The following is a 24,237-nucleotide window of genomic DNA, read 5'->3' as shown; positions in this document are numbered from 1 at the left end:
AGCACGAGAAATAGGGATATATGGTAAGAAATGCAAGAGGAGGGAAGCATCTATTCGAAATATATTTTCAGGTTAAAAAATTTTAACTTCTAATATAACACCTTATCTCTGCTCACATAACAATTAGAATCCCACAGTGACATAGTGAAAAGACAGTGCAAAAGTTACTAAAACGAGTATCTTTCAACATCTGAATGAGACCACACAACAATTTGTGAAGATGAGTCTCTATCTTGGGCAGAAAAGGAGCACATCAAATATTCGGTTTAACATGCCAAATTTTCTAAAGAGGATAGGGTATATCAGGCCAAAATCTGCAAGTCAACTCTAATTCAAAAGCAAGAGAATCCAGTTCATGGTAAAAGATGGATTCCCACTATTTTCATCTAAAGATGAGGAAGCAAAAGCAGAAAAGAGGTTCCATCCTGTTATCCTAATCAATGCACATGTGTAAACCTAGTACACAAACATCAGACCATGCAGTAATCTGACAATTGGGCTCCAATCAGAGGATGGCAATTGCTGGTATGCAGTATACCAATAAGGGCAATGGTCACATGATGAAATGAATTCGATATGAATATGTGTTCTGTGATTCACATGCAAGCCTGAAAGACCCCCTTCCCTCTTCCATGGATGATGGAAGCAAGCTACCAGGGAGAAAATAAGATGCTGTATATGATGCAAGAATCCAAAAAAAAGATTTGTAAATCAGTAAAAAAGAAGGAATAAGCCAACCTTACAAACTATCAAATTCAACTTGTAAAGGTAAAAGGAGAAATATCTTGGGTGATGCAGGGTTCCAATGAATAAACATGTAAGAAAAGAAGGAATAAGCCAACCTTACAAACTATCAAATTCAACTTGTAAAGGTAAAAGGAGAAATATCTTGGGTGATGCAGGGTTCCAATGAATAAACATGTAAGAAAAGAAATCACAGGGAAACTGTAGGGGTCATTCCATGTCAAATCATCCAGGGTGCTGCAGGTGACCCCCACAGAATGCCTTGAAAAATTTCACATGTGCTCATCTACCCATATAATGAACAATTGCCAAAGATAAGATCAATATCTCCAATAGTTTCTGATTTACAGCCCTGTAAAATTTGGTTACTTTGTTTTTATTTTTGGTGAATTCATTTTCGGGCAACTTTGGCTGCTTAGAGCTGCAAGAGTAAGAGTGGTAGAAGGCTGAAATTTGCTACACTGACTAAATTAATCTCACAGAATTCAAAAACAGTTTCAAACCACGTTTATCTCTCTTAGGATTTTCACAGTGAGGCAGTAAAAATCACCTGAAAACCTCAAATCGTAAAAAACATTGGTTTATGTAATAAGCCATAGCTCTAAGACTTAATATGATACAAAGTTGATTTTTTTTTCTAATTTCCTATAACATATCAATTGATTAATCAGTAATTGTTGTAATTAAAAGTCTGTTAGAACTCCTGTAAAAAATATAGCTGCATGCAACTTTTTATGATTTAGCTAAAAATAGCCCTACTTCAGGCCAGTTTGACCCTGTCACCACTTATTCAGCCTTTTCAGATTTTTACCATATATTCTTACCTCTCTAATATGATCTACAACAAAAAATCAGAATGGTGTTCAGCCTACTTTTTGAGTTACAATTTTTTAAAATATCCTCTGACCATACGTTTGTTACTTAAAAAAAACATTCAGTTCAGGTGTGTTACTGTGTGCAAATATATCCATACAATTTTGAAAAATACCTATCAGAATTTTACGAATCCCACCGAAATATTCTAACCAGCCTTTCACAACAATAAATAATGAAGTTTTAAGAAATAGGAAAGAATTAATTCATTTCTGAACAAATTTATTGGCATAACTAGTTAGATCACATAGCAATGCAAATATATTGTGTATGCATTACACTTATGCAGATATGGCCGAGTTCAAGATTCATAATTTAATAAATACAAAGGTAAATCAGACACAAAGCACAGTGCTACAACGGGATAATTAAGAAAGATTATAGTCACACCAAACTACAATAATCGCGACAATGAAATATTTCAAAAACTACTTTAGCAATAAATTAGCCTTAATAATATCAAATAAACATTGCTTTGTTCATACAGCTTGAATAAATTTCTGAAATTTGAGTTTGATTATGTTGAGATCACTTTGACTTAAAACATAGTGGCAAGCACTACTGCCTTGCACGGAAGGTGCACTTATCTGACAAAGAATATGTTGGAAAATAATCCAGCTTTCATCTTTACGTGACCTTGCAGGCCATGAGACCAGTTCGTTTCTTGATTTCTTCACCAAAGACACCAACACATTGGAATGTTCATCTGATCTATCTTTTACGTTTCCCACATACCATTCATGATCTTATATGCATGCCACATGCCCTGGCTGATAATTGTCATTGCTATCATTAGACCCTAAGAGAGATAAACTTGGTTTGAGACCATTTTTGAATTCTATGAGATTAATTTATTCAGTGTAGCAAATTTCAGCCTTCTACCACCATTACTCGTGCAGCTTTAAGCAGCCAAAGTTGCCCGAAAATGAATTTGCCAAAAATAAAAAATTAATTAAATTTTACAGGGCTGTAAGTCAGAAACTATTAGAGATATTCATCTACTCTTTGGCAATCTTTCATTATATGGGTAGATGAATACATGTGAATTTTTTCAAGGCATTCTGAAGGGGTCACCTGGAAAATTTTCCAAAATCTGGATGATTTGACATGGAATGGCCCGTAGGCAACATAGCACCAGAGAGCACATATAGGACATGAAAAACAACACAGAATACATCAGAAACAGAAATGGAAAGGTTAAAAAAAAAACTAAGTGTGACATTACATTCCAGAGTCATCAACTTCCCAGAAAAAACCATGATCCAGATAAAGGAGAAATATAAAGGTGTGGTGGTAAATGATACATGAAACATCAAGAACAAAAAATCCCAGACTAAACTAACCACCAACAAAATAGAAAAAACGTCCAGGACAAGTAGTATATTAAACAGATAACCAAAAATTAAAGAGAACGTTGGGTAGGAAGCAAGAAAACTACTTGATGTTCCCAAACTGGAAGGGGCATAGGATAAGGTGAACAAAGGAGATGAAATGAGCAAAGTAAAAGGGAGAGGACAAAAGTGGAAAATAGTCTACAGGAAAGATACTGAATAAGGCTGCCAGTTGACCAGAAATGATAGTCACAGAAGAAACACTGTAAAATATCCAGGTAAAATTGTCAAAGGTATGAGACATGCTAAGATGAAAAGGTAACTAGGGCACAGAGATCAATGGTGAAAATGCAGCATTTACTCTGATACAATGGCAAAAAAAAGAACAGATTAGATTGGGAAAAAAAAAATGCTACATGTGTGGAAAATCTAAACTGTTTTGCAAGGATATAGGCAAATGCCACACACATGGCTGGAGTGTAGTAATGATGACACAAACAACCAAAGTTGTTAAAACAGGAGCAGAAGATAGGAAGTGGTAATGGAGAAGATTGAAACAGAGTAAGTAGAAGAAACAAAGTCTGAGAAGGCCAAAAAGGTGCAATAAGAAGGACTAAGCATGGAAGAGAATGGGGAATAAATAAAACCCAAATTAGGAGAAGAAAATAACAAATAAAAAGAGAGAATGAACCAATCCTGACTGAGTACATTATTGTCAAAGCAAAAGATATTGATCCAGGAACTAAAGAAGGGTTGACTTGGAATTGATCTGAGAGGCTAATGCTTCCAGAAATGGAGTAGTTCATTGGGCACTTGACTATTCAAAAACCCAAGGAACATGGAACCACTTAACAGGAAGAATCTTGTTTGGATGAGACATTGATATGTAACAAGATTCAGAGCACCTAGAACATGACACCCTACTAGGTGTGTGAAATGTGAATGGGTGCAAAATAAGAGTTCTAACATTCAAAAACAAAGTTTGTACAGGTACTCCCACTGTTGACTTACAGAAGACACATCAATTGAAATGTTTTAATGTAGCATGATCAATTTTTACCTCCATGAAAAGTTGAAAATGATCCAATGTTCGATAAAAGCCAAAAAGCTGCATAACATCGATATGCAAAGCTGACTCAACCAAAGACTCATGATTTCCAGAAAATAAAGAATCACTCCCCAATCTGACAAAAAAGAATCTGTAGAAAAATGCAATCCAGGATGGGGAAGCAAAGAGGAATGCCTGCTATAGTGTTGACCTCCTTGTTTGAACCAACAGGCTAAACAGAAGTGTTGGTAAATAGGGAGTAAATGAACTGAGCAAGATTACTTTTATCATGTACCACCCACTAAAAGGCAAGCACATAAGCATGACCCTAGAAAATAAGGGTTTCGACAAAAGCCCAAGTACAAAACAGACCAAGAACTTTGCATGTCGTAAGTTGAGGATTGAGAATTGAGAACCAAAAGCTCCATTGATCTCAATGGAAAGAAAAGCTGGAACCAACTGAAATGCAAGTTGAAAAACCCTCTCATGTAGATAATATAGCATCATATTCTGTGTCCAAAACATTTCAGAGATGCTTGCAAGAAAACCAGATCCTGAGGAGGACAGAAAGGAATAGGATTTGAGGATCAGGAAAATGGAGTGATAAAATAAATGGAAAGAGCTTTGAATAATCCTGGAAGCATCTGAGTAGCCAAGGTAAAAAATCACATCATAGGTGCATAAACCTAGCCAAAAGTGCTCTGAACTCACCAGAACCTATAGTACAGTTCCCAATATTGTTAAAAGTGGGGTATTAAGCAATGAGTAATTTGACATCAAGCAGCCAAGACCTAGGGCAAGAAAAAAGAAAAAGGGCAGAGAGGGAAAACAGGAATGAGAACAGATGAATACCATGGAATACAATAGACCATGGAGAAAAAGGGAGAAATGTTGACGAGCAGCCCTCACCCTGGATTCCAGTGAGTCAGAAAAACCTGCAAAAACCACTTGGCATAAAAATGGGGCCATAAGAAGGTAAAAAAAAAGGAACTAAGGATGGAGGGAAATGGCCAAGAAGAAACAAGTGCCAAACAGAGAATATACAAGGAAGTAAATATCCACCAAAAACACCTATGAATAGAGATGGATAGCCACAAATGTGATACAAATAAAGAAGAACTAGTGTAGGAAGTTGGACAGAATCAAAGAGACAAAAATTTTGAGCTTTGGAAATATTTTACATTGGTATCAACGACAGATCTCCACACCAGAATCAAAAACTCCAAAACCTGGCAGTCCATAATTAGAGTGATAGTACATTAATTTGTAAATATCCAAGGGTAGGAAGGATATAAGGCATGCTGATCCCAGAATATAACAGTGCAATAACTAGGCCTGCATGTACCCCGACTTCAAGAGAAGGGGTAGAAACTAGCTTATCTAAAGAAGTGGAATTCAGGAGAAATGGAGAATAATCATTAGACACCGGGGATACAGATAAAAGATAATATTCACGTGACACCATGTCGAGAAAGCTGAAAACAGTCTTGAAGCATTCACAAAAGGATTTCAAGACTGTATAGCAAAGGAAGGAGGAGGAAACAGACTATCTGAAGTGAGGACATCCTGTAAAGGATCCCCAAATAAGAAAATTTTATCTGTGAACAGGAGGCACAGCAGGCTACATAATGGACTCCAATTCATGACACACAGAAAAGCAATACCTCATCACCAGTAAGTCTGAAGCTAAAGAAACTACAGATTGAAGTGCAGTGAGAGTATTAACAATAGTGGTTGTGAATTAAAATTCAACTGGGAATAGAGAATGAAATATCGATCTATAGTATCATGAGTCACCATAGAGCAAATAACAACTGCCAAGAAAAGTCACAAACAATTAAGGTAATTATTTAACAAATTAAACTATTCATGCAAAATAATGACCAGGCCCAAGCAAACTATTTAAACATCTGCACTCTACTGTGCCAAATCAATAAATGAAGCTTATTAGGTTCTACAGTATAGAGGAACCAGTTGCAATACAAGAGTATGTTGCACTTCTATTAGTGACAGGTGTAGCATGATTATTTGCAGGCTACAATGCAGCTCTACCACTTAAGATTGTTGGAAGTATCAAAGCTAGTAGAGTGTGAAAAAGTTGTGCATATAGAAGAAAAGCTATTATTACACAATTATAATTAATATTTATATTAACTGATATCTGAATAGTAAAAAGAGATAAGATTAGACAATTTAAAATGAATAACCAGATTTTCAAGTTCCCATGCCAACATCTATTTTCATGTTAAAAATGATTTAACTTCAGAATTTTATATTCAAACCATAAAAATTACAGAATACAGTTGCTACTCATTAAGTATAATTAATAACACTTTTGCAAGAAAACACATTGTACTGTGAAATTAATGTAAATCAAACTTAAGGCATGAGTTAAAATGATAACACTTTGTTGTGTTTCAGCTACAACTTCCATATTGAAGAAGTTTAACAAAAGTTATGTTTCAACAAAATTTTAAAATATTATTAATTACTTTTGTCTGTTAATATATCTAGAAGGTAAAACTATTAAAAAGCTGACTTCTTGTTTTTAATATCAGAGGGCACTTATTATTAATTAATATTATACATAAATAATAATAATGATTAAAGACAATTTCACCTTTCCAATAAATTTTCCTTTCAAGTATGTAGTTTTTGTGCTTGGATCCACAATATATTCTGGAAGTTCTATAGTGTTGTTGTTTAAGCTAGACTTTACACTTTTCTCCATACCTTGAATTATTTTCAGATTTTTTGATTTATGGCTAAACTTACAGATGAAGCTTGATTCTTCATTTTGAATAGGGCTTACGTTTTCATCCATTGCATGTAATTAGCTGAACATGCCCCTATTGAAAATTTTTAATATTTCAGTTATTAAAAAAGATATGAAAACAATATCAGTTTACTTGTGTGCACAATATTTTTCAAATCAAAATTAAGAAATAAATGTTAAAAACTAAAGTTATTTTATTGCAGATGCTGCTAAAATGCATGAAGATACATCTCTACATCTTTTGACTCTCACATTATGCAACACTGTAATCTAACAGTATCAGTTAATATATAGACAAAATATCTTACCATGGCTTATGAGAAGCAAGTTGAATTTGCAATTGCTAGCATGAATGCTTATAACAGACATGAGTGAGGTCAACCTGGCATGAAACCCAAAGCTATTGATGTTAGTTTAAAATTGTGTTGCTGTATAGACAAAAGGATGGAGCTCTTCGTCACACTACATTCTACATTTTCATTATCAAAATCAACTTTAAGGCACTGAAATACAGAAAAGCTTTCCTTGTTGAGTTTGAACCTCAGTTGTTGACAGATTATGTCATTAAAAACTTAGATTTTTTTTTGCATTGCAAAGCAGTGTTAATTCCCATAATTTTTCATTATCTCACTTTCCATGTACCTCATTACACTGCACAACAAAGTTTTTGCTTCTTGAACACTTTTGGGTGTTCCTTATAGATTTTTGGCTGCTGATCAAGAAAATCACAACCAAATTTGCCCATTATATACCATTTCATCGAAATTTTCAGTTTCACCAGAACATTGCTACAATGGAAGAACAATATCAGGGCAACTGGAATCCGTCAATGCTTGCTGACTACTGTTGGACACTGCAACGTGATGCACCAGACATTGAATACAAACGAAAATCAGGAGCAAAACACTTTTAATTATGTTGAACTTAATAGCGTATTAAAACATAAACACAATTAAATCGTCATTGCCGGTAAACAGTTAACTGTCTATTTCTCAGGAGTTCCTACATTGATAAAGTAAAACCAAAACTATATTTGTGCATATCCACCAGGTACCTGACACAATCGGCAAAACTTTTCAGGAAGCAATACTTTTCAAAACAATTGTTATGTAGTGTTATGGAAGCATCAGGGAATCTTAGATAAACTCTGTTCTACTGCCATAACTTAGGTTTACTGGAAATTGTAGTAATTATGAAAAGTCTGTTGAGGGGAGGGAAGGTATTACCAAATTAAGTACTTGGGTGAAATTCACTTAACTTCTAAAATGCAAAATTCAAATCAGGTTGCTTTATACTTCTGAAACACTGAACACCAGAGAACCCACACTGTAAAAAATAGGTGGGAACCAATGAACACAAAGCTAAACATAAGACTGTTCTGCAGGCAGAAAGATAATTATGTAGAAAAAAATAATATATATTTATACCCAAGCACAGCCACATTAGATATGAGAACCAGAAAATTATTTCTAGAACTGGCATGAAGGGAAAACTAGTGAAATAACCAAGCCCCATAAATATACATGTAAATATATCCAAAAGAAAGTATTCTTCTCAGCAAGATACCTTTTGGCCCATGATGCTTTTAATTAATGCAAAGAGGTTGATTTTACAAGCAGTAATGGTATATTGAACATTTAAGTCAATATGATAAAGGTATTGTCATAAACATGAAAAATGAGTACTATATCATACTCTTCATATAGTATTAAAATACATACTACATAAGCAGAAGCTCCTTGTCATCTATTTCAAAAATGGTCAAATCAGGGAGGATCTCAAGTGGGGATAAAGAATGATCTAAGCAGCACCCAATAAGATCAATAACAAAAGTACAGGGGAATGGTGAAATCAAAACATAAACAAAAAACCAAAAAACACGGATAACCTCCTGAGAGAAAACAAGATATTGAGTGATACGGTAGTCCCTTGTCAGATATCTCTAACATCAAACATGGATGTGCACTTAAAGGTGGGAAAGGTACCAAAACAAAACATCAACTGTCAGATGGCAATCTTTGTCCATTTTCAAAGGGCATCATCTTCTCATGGAGCTCCAGCACTGAAGATGGAATTACTGTCTAAAGTAAAAGTTTGGGTATATGTGACATGCAAAAGTCCTGACTAGATGAATCTACAAATGGAGTTTTACAAAAAGTAGTGTTTTTTTTTAATAATCAAATAATTTCTCAACCATAGCCATTCCTAAATATGTGAACAGGACTGATGGGTCATTTTTTTCCTGTAGCTACATTAAAGGTTGACCTTCATTAACAGTTGTTCAGACCACAAATTGTAACTTCATAAAGTGGTGGAAACGTATGCCTATAATAAAACAAACTCAAAAGGAAATGAATAATCCCAAGAAGGTGTTCTTTAGAAATAAATTTCTTAGCAAATAAAAAACCTAAAACATAAGATGCACAGTAATTCAAGTTTTAACATTTTTTATTTTGTTTGTAAATTACACTAAATGTTACAAAACAACAAAATATAAGTTGTAAATCATTTCAGTTACAAATTTTTAAGTAGGTAGAATTATTTTTATCTGCTTAAATTTTGAGTTTGTTTATATAAGTATGTACTCAGCATCTGAACAGTGCTCTGTAGTCCAGAATGTTTTAAAAACACTGTCAGATTACCTCAACTCTCCAGGGGAAAAAAACCAGACCATTTTGTCTTTTTTCTTTAATCTTCAACTGTTTCAAACAAGAATAAGTTTTGAGACACAATGAATTTTTTCAACCAAATCAATGTTACTATGGTAAGGAGACTAAAAATTAAACAATACTTATAAACTCAATTTCTATATCTCATAAATATTTGCTTTTTCACTACTTCCAAACATCTAGGTAAAGGTTTAAAGGCTTGAGACTTATCAATGATCACACCTAAATATCTCTCTCTCTCTCTCTCTCTCTCTCTACATCAGTATTTCTCTTGCACACACACAAAAAATGTCTTTCCACATTTCCAGTCCCTATATTTATCAATGTTGAAATTAATTTTCTACAACTTAGCTGTTTCAGCAAGACTATTTAAGAAATTTCGCATTAACAAAGCACTTTCTAGAACAATCTTATCCAGCAGTTCAGTAAAATCATTAAATGTAAAAATTATACTGATTATACAATAATCTACATCACTGCCTTAGTATCTGTAGATAAAACAATAAACATCACCAGAACACAAATTTGAGGAACCCCATTTGTTACATTTTCCAAAACAGCACAGCCCATTTGTCATAATCCTATATTTTCTATTTTAAAGCAGAATTTTTTCTCCAATTCTTAGGTTTTTTTCAATTCTTGTGGAATCTAACATACCAATTAAGCTCATTATATGGATACCTTTGAATAAATATTTGGAAATCAAAATACACAGTTATGAACAGAGTTCCATTCAGACAAGCAGAAGTCCTACCATTAGACTTCAATAAACATGCAAGGTTTATTGCCAAGTGATTCTTGCCAGTCAATGTCAGTAATTTAGAGAGAACAGAAATCAAACTGGTTTGTAATACTCCCAGCTCTTCTCACACACACACACTTAGCCCGTAGGACTCTTACGGTAAACATTATCAGAGCCACCAGCCTCAGTACTGTTTCTACTGAATCTGTGCTTTTCCAATACATGATGTTTTGTCAATAATAAAACTGTCTAAGAAGCATTCCCCTCTTCTCCTTTAAACAAATTAAATAACTTACATAAAAAAAAATTCACTTTTTTTTTAGAATATTTGCTAAAAGGTTGTTAATATGTCAACATATTCTTCCCTCAGAACAAGGTTCCTACTTAAATAACAACATTTAAGGTTAACCACTATGTCTAAAATAAAACTGTCTAAGCTGAAGATGGCTTCTAACCTGATAAAAGTTATACTTGCATTCTCCTTCACCTACTGTGGTATAATAATGTAAGATTTAGTACAATTCACAAAATGATACTAAATGTAACTTAAGTGACTGAGTAAAACACAGAAATTAACAGAATGGATATTGTGTTATATAAAATGAAAGCAAACTTCAGTCAAAACAATGGACAAACATAGTGTGTATATTTGTATAAAGAAACTAACTTGCTTTTTCCCTCCAGATGTTTTTCTGTAAACCAACTTCCACAAAAGTTTATGTAGTTTTTTTTTAAATCTAGTTTCTTATTTTGCAACAAAAAATAAGATTTACCCAAAGTGACTTGCACTACCCAGGGTAGACTTGCACTATCATTCCCTATAGGAGGGGTTGTAGCATCAACATTTTACTAATCTGAAGATGTATTTCTAATAGATGCTCACCTACACACACAGAAATGTTATCTTCCTTCCATGTCTGCCTACGAGCTTTTCATATCATTAGCCTTGAAATAACTCCTACCTAAATTCACATGTGACAAAAGACCACCATCAATAGAAGGGCAATATAACTTCCATGCAAAGTAACTCTCCTTATGCAATTGTGATAATGTCATTAATTGTTGAGGTAAGACAAAAAATATGCACCAGAGGTGGGAACATATGTGAAACTTTTTAACAAATTTTTTTTTGGATTAGGAAAATATTTACTTCCAAGATAACTCCACACAAGGAAATGCTAGAATTCCACAATGACATGGTGGAAGATCTTACACTAATTTCACCTTTATCAGTTCTCTTCAAAAAGCACCCAAAGCCCATGGAATGTGGCACCCATTGGCAGGGACATAATAGGAGCACACACGCAGGGAACTGTACTTTGTCTCAACCAGGATGCACTCTTCACCCATAAGGAAGTAAGAAGCAAATGAGCAAAATGAGACCATGACCATCTTCAAACAATTACATACAATCAGTCGGTAAGTCAACATGTACAGTGTGGTTAGAGCATATTAGACCTTATAAAGTAGGCCAACCTCAACAAGTGAACATATGTTTGCTGCAGGATGAGACCACATTAGTTATATGTTAAGTTTGTTAGGTGAGACCTGTACTACAGTTACAGTGTCACCATTTTCTCACTTTTCACTGTAATATGCTAAGTCCAACCAATGAAGATTATCAATGGTCCATCACCTCAGCAAAAATTGGTAAGTGGCCTTGGGTTCCTGTGCTCCACTCGAAGAAAGTGGGAGGGGAATTTGCGCTGCAGTGACCTGAAAAAGTGACTAAATCTCCATTGAACCATCAACCAAAAATGTCTTTTTTACTAAATACAGTTCAATGATTGACCACAAATGCCTATCTCTAAAAACCAAGAAACATAAGCCAAAGAAGTAAGCAATCACTTATCTGGTACTGGCTTTTTCCATTATAATCAAAGAAATAAGCACAGACTGGACACTTGAATAAATTTGTATAACATGACGATACATGAGGTTGTCTTATGAAACATCCTATCTTGCAGGGAGTGCCAGCAGAGCCAGTGTAGATGGCATGAACACTTTCCTTTATCTTAGGAATGCCTACCCAGATTTAATCCCAAAGCCAGTGAAGATAGGAAATTAGAGAATGAAAAAGGTGATGAATTCAATGTGAAGACATGCAAAATAGCCTGCAAACATCCATATCCAAAGATGAATATACCAACTGGAAGAGTTAATGGATCTATCCAATAAAGGTCGAAGGAGAAAGAAGGGTCCTGGAATAAGAACAGATGAGAGCATGATATCACCAAACATGATACAGGAGACAAGCTCAGTGTGAAAAATCACAGAGATGTGATATATGGAAAGAAAGGAGACAAGAGAAGACAGAATGATTAACCTCTTAAGCTGCAGGTGTCTGAAGCAGGAAAGACTGGTACAGATAAAAGGTTGTGTGTCATTATGGCCAGTATCAAAAAGTAGAGTAATAAAAGTGTTAAAAGACATGCAGAAAAACTGTAATAATAACTCGCCAGGACAACTTACGAAGTCACCTGAAGTTGGCCTTTCCATTCCTGGTGTAAAGTTATGTAATGTCATGGCTGTTTTCCAATTTCAAATTGAACTAGAAAGATTGAGACTCTTAAAAGGGAACCACAATTAAAATGGTGTAATGAATAAATATCAAAACACTTAAATGAGATTGAAAAGATTAATTGTCATTAAAAACTAAAAACTTTATCAAGGTGGACAGAGTCACCGTCACCAATAACACTGTCTAATGTTACGGACAAACCCTGGGACAGAGCATGTTTAAAATAGTGCCGTCGTTGAGAGTTGCAACGATGGCAAGAAAATAAAATGTGGCTTACAGTGATTTGAGTGTTACACAAACTACACACTGGTGCATCAGTTCCAGATAAAAGAAAACGATGACTTAAAAAACTGTGACCAATGCATAGTTTAGTTAGAACAATCTCCTCCTTCCGAACCTTATGGAAGCTAGACAGACAAAGTCCATTATAGGGTTTTATTTGGAAAAGCTTGTTGTCACGTCACTCACTCCAAGTTGACCGCCAGCTAGCATGGAGCAGAGCCTTGAAAACAGAACCATAGTCCATGTATGGAACAGGCACAGTGGTGATAGTGCCAGAGCAGATAGGTTTAGCTGCCGTGTCTGCAAGCTCGTTCCCACGAATACCAACGTGGCCTGGTATCCATAAAAAACTAGATAGAAGCAGATGTTAATGAAAAATGGGCCAGTCCGTTTTGAATATCAGGAAGAACAAGGTGAGAGCCAACGTGAAGCAATTCCAGGGCCAGTACAGAACTAAGCTAGTCAGTATAAATAGTGCAGTTGGAGTACTGCTTAGCTTCAATATGATCCAGGGCAAGAGAAATGACATACAGTTCAGCAGTGAACACAGAAACTGTAGAGGGGATTCTGTGTGAGAAGAACCATCAAACCGCAACAAACCATGGCAAAGCCCACAGAGTTACCTGATTTGGAACCATCCGTATAAATTGGAATGGAAAAATGGTTCGAAATATGTTAAGTAAATATAAGATGGTACTTCCAATCGGCAGTATCTGCCTTTCTCAGATGACTTAAAGAAAGGTCGCATTTGGAGACTGTAATAAACCATGGTGGGATCGGCTCACCAGTGGATTCTGCAATGTTATCCACGGACAGACTAAGTTCATCCAACTGTGCCTGGAAGCGAAGGCCAAAAGAAGCAATGCCAGATCGTCAGTTCTGAAAAGGTATGGCCCAACGAGGAAGGAAAACACATCCACAGGTGGGATGCTTTGGTAAGGAATGAAGTTTTGAAGAATATAGTAAAGACAGTTGCAAACAGCAAATAAGAGCACAATATATCTTTAACATAGAATATCGATCTGCTCCCCAACTGTTGGTAGAGAGGACACGGAGAATGATCAGTGCTCTTGTGCATTTTACTCTTAGCTGCTTTAAGTGTGGTATGAAGGTCAGCTTATGGTCAAAGATGAGCCCCAACTTGGTCTCAGGGACCACTGGCACTGAAACTTCACTAATACGGAGTTCAGGATCAGGGTGAATACCCCGTTGGTGGAAAACAATTTTAGAGAGAGAGAAATTAAAGCCGTTTGCCGTGGTCCACGTCAGTACACGATTGAGGGCAGTTTGTAATTACCTTTCAACATATCTCATGTTCAACAACTGACACAAGATGTGAAAGTTGTCGACATACAGCTTGTTTACAACAGTGAGAGGGAGTTGTTCAGTGATGGTATTAATCTTTATACTGAAAAGTGTGACACTCAAAACACAGCCCTGAGGGACCCCAAGTTTCTGTAGAAAGGAACGGGAAAGTGTCAAACCCACATGAACTTGGAATCTCCTGTCCATTAAAAATTTTTAATAAACATGGGTAAATGGCTATGTAACCCATGTATAGAGAGGTCTCAAAAAATGCCATACCTCCATGTTGTGTCATAAGCCTTCTCAATGTCAAAGAATATTGATACAAGATGTTGTCATTTGAGAAAGGCTTCTCTGATTGATATTTCAAGTCAAATTAGGTGGTCCATGGTGGAGTGCTGTCATTGGAACCCACACTGGGTGGGCAAGAGGAGGTTGTTTGATTCCAGGAACCAAACAAGACAAGCATTAAGGTCTTACAGAGACAGCTCATCAAAGCAATTGGACAGTAGTTTGAAGGAATCTTGGGATCTTTCCCAGGCTTAGAGAAAGGTAAGGTAAAAGCCTGGCACCAGGCATTAGGAAAAACTTTCTCCTGCCAGATCCGGTTAAAAACAATTAGAAGAATATCAAGAGAAGCAGGAGAGAGATAGCACAGCATGTCATAGTGTACATCATCAGGTCCAACAGATGTACTGCCAGACCCATGAAGGGCCATTTTCAGTTCCACCAGTGTAAAGGGACAATTATAGTCAAAGAGACAGTCATTTTGAAAAGAAAGAGGTGAACGCTCTGCCTGAGTCTTGATGGCCAAGAAGGTGGAGGAACAAACAGAAGTGCTAGATACCCAGCAAAAGCTTTCACCAAGAATATCGACAATGCTCTGGACATCAGCTACATCTTGGCCATCATAGAGTAAGATCGAGAGGAGGACAAAATTGTAGTGCCCACTGACTTTTTGCACCCTGTCCCATATGACCTTGAAACTGGTGGTAGAAGATATGCTAGTTGTAAACTTTATCCAATATTCCCTCTGGCTTTGACGTCTTACCCACCTAGCGTGTGCACGGACCTGTTGGAAAGCGATGCAGTTTGAAAGTGTGGGATATCTACAGAAAGTATCACAGGCCTGTTTTTGAGCCTTCCGTACCATATGGCAGGCAGGATTCCAATGTATTATACAGTCAGTTACCGCTGTCACACAGTCGTCTATTGATGGCTGACTGACGATGGCAGGATCAAGTTCTACGAGAGCAGTGAAAGTGGATAAGTCTGCCTGATCCAGCTTACACCAAGGCATGCAGGTAGGGTGGCATCGACCATGGCCAGTCTCTCAAAAGTATAGGAAAATGATCACTGTCTGGTGGATTATTGTCAACCCTCCAAGAAAAATGGGAGAATAATGAAGAGGAACAAACCAAGAGATCAATAGCAGTAAAAGAGTGACTAGGTGCATGAAAATAAGTGGAAGAACCTGTATTAAAAAGAGAAAGATTGTGATCAGAGAGCATACTCTCTACAGAGTGACCCCTCCTATCAATAACAGCACTTCCCCAGAGGGGATGATGTCCATTAAAATCCCACAGAATTAGAAAGGGAGACAGCAACTGTTCAATGAGAGCATCAAGGTCTGATTGATCATATGTCTCTCCAGGGGACAGGTAGAGAGATAACCAATTTAGATAACCTGCCTTAATGGTGGCAGGTACACGCGGTGATGTAAATGTCAAGACGAGGATATTTATCCGCAGTGTAACTCCATATTTGCGAGTGGAGATGCGCCTCACTGCAGAAACTCCTTGAGTGGAGAGACCAGCGAGAACCTCTGACTCAGGGATGTTCTTCAAATCCCTCTCAACAATAATTCCTTGTGATGAATTCAAGGTAGCATGAGGGGTAACCTCAATAGGTACATCCCCAATTGCCTTTGAATTCAAGAGGAGTTCACTGTGTTGGGATATGGATGTTTCAACCAACAAGTCTCCAGATAAACACTTCTTTACTGACTTTGGAGAGCCAGCAATTCCCTCTAGTCCCTTCTGAATAAAAAAGGGGGACATTTGCCCTAAAGGTTTTTCTGAAAGAGAACGTAATATAAGAAAATGAGGTACGTGTGTTAGAGATGTTGAAGATTGCTGCTCAGAGTCTTCAGGATGTGATAGGTTACGTATTGACTGTTCTTTCACTATTTTATTTAAAGTTTTCGTAGGAGGATCCATAGGAAAAAAATAAATTTCAATACCCACTGACCCCACCACCATGGAACCCTATAAGGGGACGCACTACAATGTCATGCAAGGACATTGCAGCAACACTAGGGTTTCATGAGCACTATACCCAAACACCAGCATCAGGCACAATATTCACAACACCAATTGAGAATTTCCAACACTGGTACTTGGTTGACTATAGCCCAAGGGGAGCCACCCAAAGGCTGCTACAGGAATTCAAGGCCAAAGTGGTGTGTTAGGGTTGGACCCCTCAACCACCAGGATCCTCTCCTCCCCTTTACGGGTTGCCACGCACGGCAAACATGTGGGTGGATGTTTAGATCCCAGAGGAGGTAACCAAAAAGAACAGAACCTTCCCTGGGAGGTCCCCTCACCACGTACAGGAATCCACAATGAGAATCCATTATTTTGGACTTTTTAATTTCTTAAATGAAAACATACTTCTCAAAACATAAACTAAGTATATACAATTTATATTAGAAAAGGCAAGAAATGCCTGAAAAACAACAAAATTTTGTCATCAAAAGACTAATACTTTTATCTGGAAATAATAAATTTAATCTTTGGATTCTACAGTGACATTTTTCCATCATGCAATTTATGTTTTTAATAATTGGATGCATAATGCAAATGTTAAAATTTTACACGCAAAACAACTGGCAAACATAGTAATCCAATTATCACGAAGATGTACCAGGTCGAAAACCAGAAACTTAAGATGGCAATGGATAAGTGTGCCACAAGATTAAATTGAAAGGAAGAGGAGCTTCATGTATATCTTGGTATTTTTGTTCTTTGCTTCCACTTCAATATTTATTCCAGAAAACCAGTCAGTAGATATATATACATGGCTATGTCTGATGTGTTTAAAAAAAGGTAATGTTGAATGATGTTTCACAGTTCTTTTCTTGGATTAAAATAGTATTTTAAGCCACAACATTTCTTCTGTGATTAAACGTTTTGTGAGCATAAAGGGTTTAGTCTGTTGTCAAAATCTGTATTCTGCATTTAGCCCTTGTTAGAAGTGCATGATCTTTTCAGTTTTAACTTTAATTTTAGTGTTAAACTTAATGTTTAGAATTAATAGTTTATTGCAGATTTGTTTCTGTAACTGTACAAGTCATACATTGTAAAGTGCAATGTTTGTGAATTGACACTTGTACTATTATATCATGTTATTGGTACCTTCTAAGCTTTTCACATTGTTTTTGATTAAGTATTATGTATCATATTCTTATAGTGTGTAGAATATTCTAGATGTTGATCAGGCTATAATTATGTGTACAAAACGAGTTCAAGTTAGTTAGATATACATAAATCTAGACTATGTGATTGCGAGTTTAGTCATAGAGAATGTACTATGGTGGTTTTTAAAAAGTGAAAGACTGTATTGTAATTATAATAGAGTAGAGAATAATAATTCATCTTATCAATTGCATTCTAATTTAACTACGAATGGGGCAAATTACAACACCAATTACCTGCTTTACAAGTTTACTGTCTTCAGTAACCAACACTCTATTCAACTCTGTTCTGCTAACTGTGGGAGAATATCAAAGTGACTTCAAGCTCCAACAAATACTTATGTGTCTTGTTGAACACCTATCAGTCCCAAAGTTGTTTATATTATTCAATTGCCAAGTGTGTAATATTACTAAACTGGTAAAAAATAAATTATTATTAGTTAATATTAATAACACTAACAGCACAAATATAAGAAAACATGCCATATAGTCAAGCAATCAGCAAACTAGCAAATACCAAACCAATAACTTCACCCATCTGTGATTATAACCTGTTATTTAATGTTAAATTTTTCAGTAGATATAAAGATAACTCAGATGCCATGTGGATTTTAAACTGTCTTATTCCACAGTTATAGCAAGTATCATGATACCATTGCCTTTTAACTACTCCTAAATGTATTATACTTTATACTCAAATAATAGTATTACTATTAAGTCCTTGAGTACTCTGATTCATGTATAAAATCGAAATTTATTTGATTTTCGCGATACAATTGCCCGTCGTAATACATCACGAAAATTGAAAAAGTCAATCTGAAACTAATTAAACGCTATTAATTACTTTTACTCAGTTAAAGATTTGCAATAGTATTACTAGCGGTATTTCTACTAATATTTCAATTTTTAATTATTTGTGTAGTAATACTAACAGCAAACGAACTGAAACTCACATAAGGTAGAAAAACAACTTTCACTTTTTTATTCTTATATATTAAAAATTGAATAAACAAAGATTCCGATAATATTACATGATACTCACTATCCTGTCTTATCCTCCACTTAGTATTAAATTAAAATTTATATAAACTCACCAAGTGCTTTTGTTCCTCTATTTCAAACCTTTAATTTAAATCAAAATCATGCACAAACTCGAAATTCTTAGAGATATTTGTATCCACTACACTAGTGCCACTAACTTATTCCTGTGAAAATAGCATGCAAATCTCCATCAAATAACTTTTGGCATCACTTCAATATCTATATTTCTTATATATGAAAATAAATTAATAAATTTTTAATAATTTTTAGCTCTTAATATCCACTTAATATTTATTGCATTGTGCAATGATAAAACAAAAATATCTTTTTACTTAAGTAATCAATTTCATTAACATAAAATTCACAGCTTTATTAAACCCACAAGTGACTCAGCTTTAAGTCTGAGGGCTAAAAAACTTTAAAAATCGCGTTTCGACGCTTGTGATGACCACAGCACAGATATTCTACTGTGTAATTTTGTGTTTAAACAAACAAAATTTTATCATACAGTTATATCATTTAAAATTTAAAAGTGGAAGTTCTCGCAGTGCCTTAAGAAAACTAAATGCTTTTGTGACAAACTACTCTCACTATAAATAAGTTTCAAAATTTTCTTGTAACATGGAAACACTACCCACGATTATCCCGAAACATTTAAAGAGGTTTACAAATTCTCTAATAGAATTGAGTAATGGTCCCAAATAATAATTCCCTACAAATAAATTAACATTATAAAATAAAGTTGTAAGATGAAAATAAAACAGTTTTGTATTTTTGGTATAAGAAATCCATAATTTTGAGATGCTGATCATGAGGAAGGCAAACAGTCAGTAGCGCCCTGCATCCCCTCCCTCCCGATATGCATGCTAAAGGGTTGACTTTAAATCTTATAACTCAAAAAGAGTAATACAAGGAATATTTTTATAGTCTCACACCTCTTAGAACCCGACTCATCATCACCAAAATTCAAAGGTTTGCCTCAGGGCAAGCCTGCACTTTGGAGATAAGGAGTTGCAAAAGCAAAATTTATTTTCCCATTTAACTCACTTAAACCCTTTCAGGAGCTGGGTGTGGGCTAGTGTTTAGCATAATCAAACTGTGAATCTGAGGGTTCATGGTTCACAGCCCTTTATTGCAAAAACAAAGCTCCACTATTCGGAGTTTTGTGTGTGTATAAGAGTGACGTTCAAATCTCTTTTTTTTTTATCAGATTAGAATTATCCAAGATTTTTTGAAAGCATTTGGATGAAATTTATAAAATACATGGTATATTTTCACTATCAATGCATTGAAATAGGCCCAAATATGTATTCTAATTTTTAATATTTATTGGGAAGATTTCCTCTACCTCCTCTCGAAGTCTCGACACATAGCTTACTTCTAACGCTTGTTCTAAAAGGAAGTACATGGTTTAGCTTTCTTTGCTATGTTTTTATTGTTTACAATTCAATATTAAAACTTCGCTGCCAATATAATACGAATTGCAATTAGACTGTACTTTTATTTTAAAATATATATATTTATTTTTATGTGAATTTAGAAATAATTTGAAAACTTTTTTTACTATCCAATCTCACAGATATGAACTTTTGTGACGCACAATTTCAATAGTACATGTGCTGAAAATTTTTAAATTCAAGCTATTTCCAATGAGAAAATGACTGCTGTCAAGAAACAGTTACGGATGACATGGGTTTGGTATTGTTATTATCTTTCTTTTTCGAATACTTGCTCTCTGGCTAAATTCATTATAAAAATAACTTAAATCCTATATCTAAATGCATTTCTATGTTATGAAGTAGTGCATACTTTTGAGAGCGTCTGGACAAGTAGGTAAAACCTTTTTCTTAAGACTTAATAACGAGTGGACTAAATTACAGAAATTATTTGGATGTCGGAGATGAAAAAGAGATATATTTGCAAGAGATTTTGCACTCTACATGACTTTTATTTAGCAGTTTGCTTTCTTGGTTTTACTATAAAGTAATATGTACAACACAATGGTCATGGTTAAATAAAATCTTTATTATTTTTTAGCTTTCTGGATTTGTTGACTTCAATTGGTAGCAACAACTGTTTGTGAATTAAGTTTGTTTTGCGCGGTACTCTATACTTAATTCAAAAGTATAATTCCGATTTAGCTGTTTGAGTTATGTTGTGTGATTTATAGTCAGTTTGTCTAAATTACTTTATTATGTAGTAATAGTCCAATTTTATTCAGTGTAGGATAGTTTGGAGTTTTTGTAATTGCGTGATTACGCTTTGTTGGCATAATTCGTTTATTTTTTGTATTTAAACCAAATTTAAATAAATGTTGCTTTTTTTGTTTATATCCACCTTTGATTCTTGATATACATTGAAACAATTTTTAAAGCAAATATAATACATTAAGAAACATTTTCAGTTTTGCTTAGTCCAAGAGGTTTTAACATAAATAGTCCTCGCGTAGCTTTGCGCGAAATTCAAAACAAAGAGGTTTTAAAGAAAATTAAATGGTAAAAGATATAAGACATATACTCTATGTTACTTGGTTTGAATTTCGGGTAAAGTTACATCAGGGCTATCGGCGCTCGCCGTCCCTAATTTAGCAATGTAAGACTAGAGGGAAAGCAGCTAGTCATCACCACCAACTGCCAGCTCTTGGATTATTCTTTTACTAACAAATAGTAGGATTGACCATACATTATAACGCACCCATGGGTGTAAAGGGAATTCGAAGCCGCGGCCCTAAGATTACATATGTTGTTGATTTCTACTCTTGAGAGTCTTTTACAAATTTAGAGAACAGGTGGAACTTGCGCAGTAAACACTTAACAATATAGGTGTGGCATACATTAAACTAAAACATAGATATTAAAATAAATGTATGAGAGTAAATCCATTACACCTCCTAAATTAGTGAATTAAAATTTGGCGTTATGCAAATTTTAACTAAGACATTTTATATATCTATCTATATTGTCTTAGTATATGTATATACAGGGCCGGCATGGCCAAGCGCGTTAAGGCGTGAGCTTCGTAATCTGAGGGTCGCGGGTTCGCGTCCGCGTCGCACTAAACATGCTCGCCCTCCCAGACGTGGGGGCGTTATAATGTGACGGTCAATCCCACTATTCGTTGGTAAAAGAGTAGCCCAAGAGTTGGCGGTGGGTGGTGATGACTTCCCTCTAGTCTTACACTGCTAAATTAGGGACGGCTAGGTGCAGTGGGCTAACAACCTACTCACTTAAATTCCTGTTACGGAAACCGCAGTGATTGCAGCCCTATGTTCCTTAATGGAACCGAGTGGCAAATGATGATATGTATATACAATGTATATATATGTCATACATTGTGAAATTATTATACCACTTCAATAATCATGACAATATACAACAAAATGAATACAAATATCTTTATGATAATAAAATACAAAGCACATAAAAGTGCTTAAACACAAATATTATTTGTTTGGCTAAACACACTCAATAATAACACAACTGAGACATTTTTCGAAAGTTGGGATAGATTTTAAAGGAGTAACAGGAATTTTCTGGTTAAGTTTTTCAACGAACTGTGGCCAGGTGGGTTAAGGCGTTCGACTTGTAATCTGAAGGTCGCGGGTTCGAATCTCCGTCGCACCAAACATGCTCGCCCTTTCAGCCGTGGGGATGTTATATAATGGTGGTCAATCACACTATTCGTTAGTAAAAGAGTAGCGCAAGAGTTGGCGGTTGGTGGTGATGATTAGCTGCCTTCCCTCTAGTCTTACACTGCTAAATTAGGGACGGCTAGCGCAGATGGTCCTTGAGTGGATTTGCACGAAATTCAAAACAAATCAATCAACCAACTGACCGTTTACTCCAGAAGCTGGTGTTCATCAGGAAGGGGTGGTTAGCCCTATACTCTTCATCATGTATGTAAACAATATGCCATTGAAGGATCCTAATCATGGAATCTCCTCACAGTTCGCTGATGATGCGGCAGCCTGGAAAAATGCCACAACACCAACAATAGCAGCCACAAACATACAACCGCAACTAAATAGAATAAGCGAATAATGTCAAAAACACAGAATAAAAATAAATACAGCAAAAACACAACTTGTCGTCTTTACAAAATTGATAAAAACAAAATAACTACAGCCTGAAATATATATGAATGGAACACTATTTCAGACTGCTACATCGGCAAAATTTCTTGGTCTAACCTATGATTCAAAATTAACATGGATTAACCACGTAAACGAAATTAAAAGTAAAGTCTGGCAAAAAACCAACTATGCTGGAAGTTAAACTGGCAAGAACAGTGGAGCATCAATAGACAATATATTAAAAATTTACAAAAGATACATTATACCAGTAATCAACTATGCAGCTCCAGCATGGATAACTGTAAGTGACAAAACAATTAAAACCAAACTACAAACAATCTAAAACACACTCCTCACAACAGCATATAGAGTTCCCAGAGCATCATCATCTCAATTTATACATAAATATTCAAACTTACCAACCATACCAGATAGACCCCTGCATAGTACAATAACGTATTATTTTGATAAAAATTGTAAGAAAAACTAATTACTATGCAAACTAGATAGGTACCTCATATATGATGAAGATAATCCTAAACACCTCTCCCCGATCAACACATATTTTAAACATAAGAATAAATACATGAAGACCTGAGCTAGCCACCGAGCAAGTTAGACGTGCCAATATGATATTCAAAACGAAACGTTCATCCTCGCCAGTCAGGCCGTTAGTGCCGCCTGTAATCGTCGACGGCTTACCGCCGAACCTCACGCCGTACCAAGTCGCCACGTTGATCGCCCGAGCCAAGCCTGGGGCAACCATCGAACCGTCCAGGACCCGTATTTTACGCCGGGGAGGAATCCTCATCCAACCAGCCACTATTGCAGACCAAACCTATCTGTGCCAGCCATGGAACACTGAATTTAAAGTAAGTTGTTCCCCAACGAAAAGTCCAGTCAATCTTTATTCTGTATTCCTCAGGGGCGTCGACCCATCAATTCAACCTGAAGAAATTAGACAAACCATAGAACCCCAAATACAAGCCAAGGTATACGCAGTTCATCGAATTTATTCTAAGAACAGTAATCATCCCACACACTTCATGAAGATAGTGACAACATCGAAGTACAGTGCCGACTGTATTTTACGAGATGGCTGCTATTATCATATATTTCATTTTAGAGCCGAACGCCCACATCGACGACCACTCAAGAATGGTTCAAACCAAGCACCCAGATATCGTAAACAACCAACGGAAATCTTCCAACAGGAAAATACCAAAATACCGCCGATTCCAGACCGTATTAGAAGAAACACGAAGACAGATTCAGACAACCCGACTCAGAAAAGACAACACCCATTGTTGGCAACACTCCAAGTTGCAGTAGTTCAAGAAAGAAAAGGACAGTTCCTG

At 35.7% G+C, this 24,237-nt stretch overlaps 1 protein-coding gene across 7 annotated transcripts in view; it reads right to left on the bottom strand.

Annotated features, from left to right (window-relative positions):
* The window catches only part of LOC143224916 (serine/threonine-protein kinase PLK2-like), a 69,746-nt gene extending 50,603 nt beyond the window's left edge, over positions 1–19,143 (bottom strand). Inside the window, exons 1-3 of one of the 7 annotated variants that reach the window (XM_076453399.1) lie at positions 18,861–19,138; positions 11,067–11,145; positions 6,617–6,845 (exon numbers count right to left, since the gene is read on the bottom strand). In XM_076453399.1, coding sequence (XP_076309514.1) covers positions 6,617–6,820 — 204 coding nt within the window. In that variant the 5' untranslated portion in view covers positions 6,821–6,845; positions 11,067–11,145; positions 18,861–19,138. Of the gene's footprint in view, positions 1–6,616; positions 6,846–11,066; positions 11,146–18,003; positions 18,136–18,860 lie in introns of those variants that run through there. The other 6 variants (XM_076453419.1, XM_076453390.1, XM_076453433.1 and 3 more) reach the window with 6 other exon arrangements.
* Between the last annotated feature and the right edge of the window lie 5,094 nt (positions 19,144–24,237).

This window comes from Tachypleus tridentatus, chromosome 1 (genome assembly GCF_004210375.1).
Source record: "Tachypleus tridentatus isolate NWPU-2018 chromosome 1, ASM421037v1, whole genome shotgun sequence".
Classification (NCBI taxonomy): domain Eukaryota; kingdom Metazoa; phylum Arthropoda; class Merostomata; order Xiphosura; family Limulidae; genus Tachypleus; species Tachypleus tridentatus.
The sequence above is the reverse complement of the archived record's forward strand: the minus strand, read 5'-3'. Positions and strand labels throughout refer to the sequence as shown.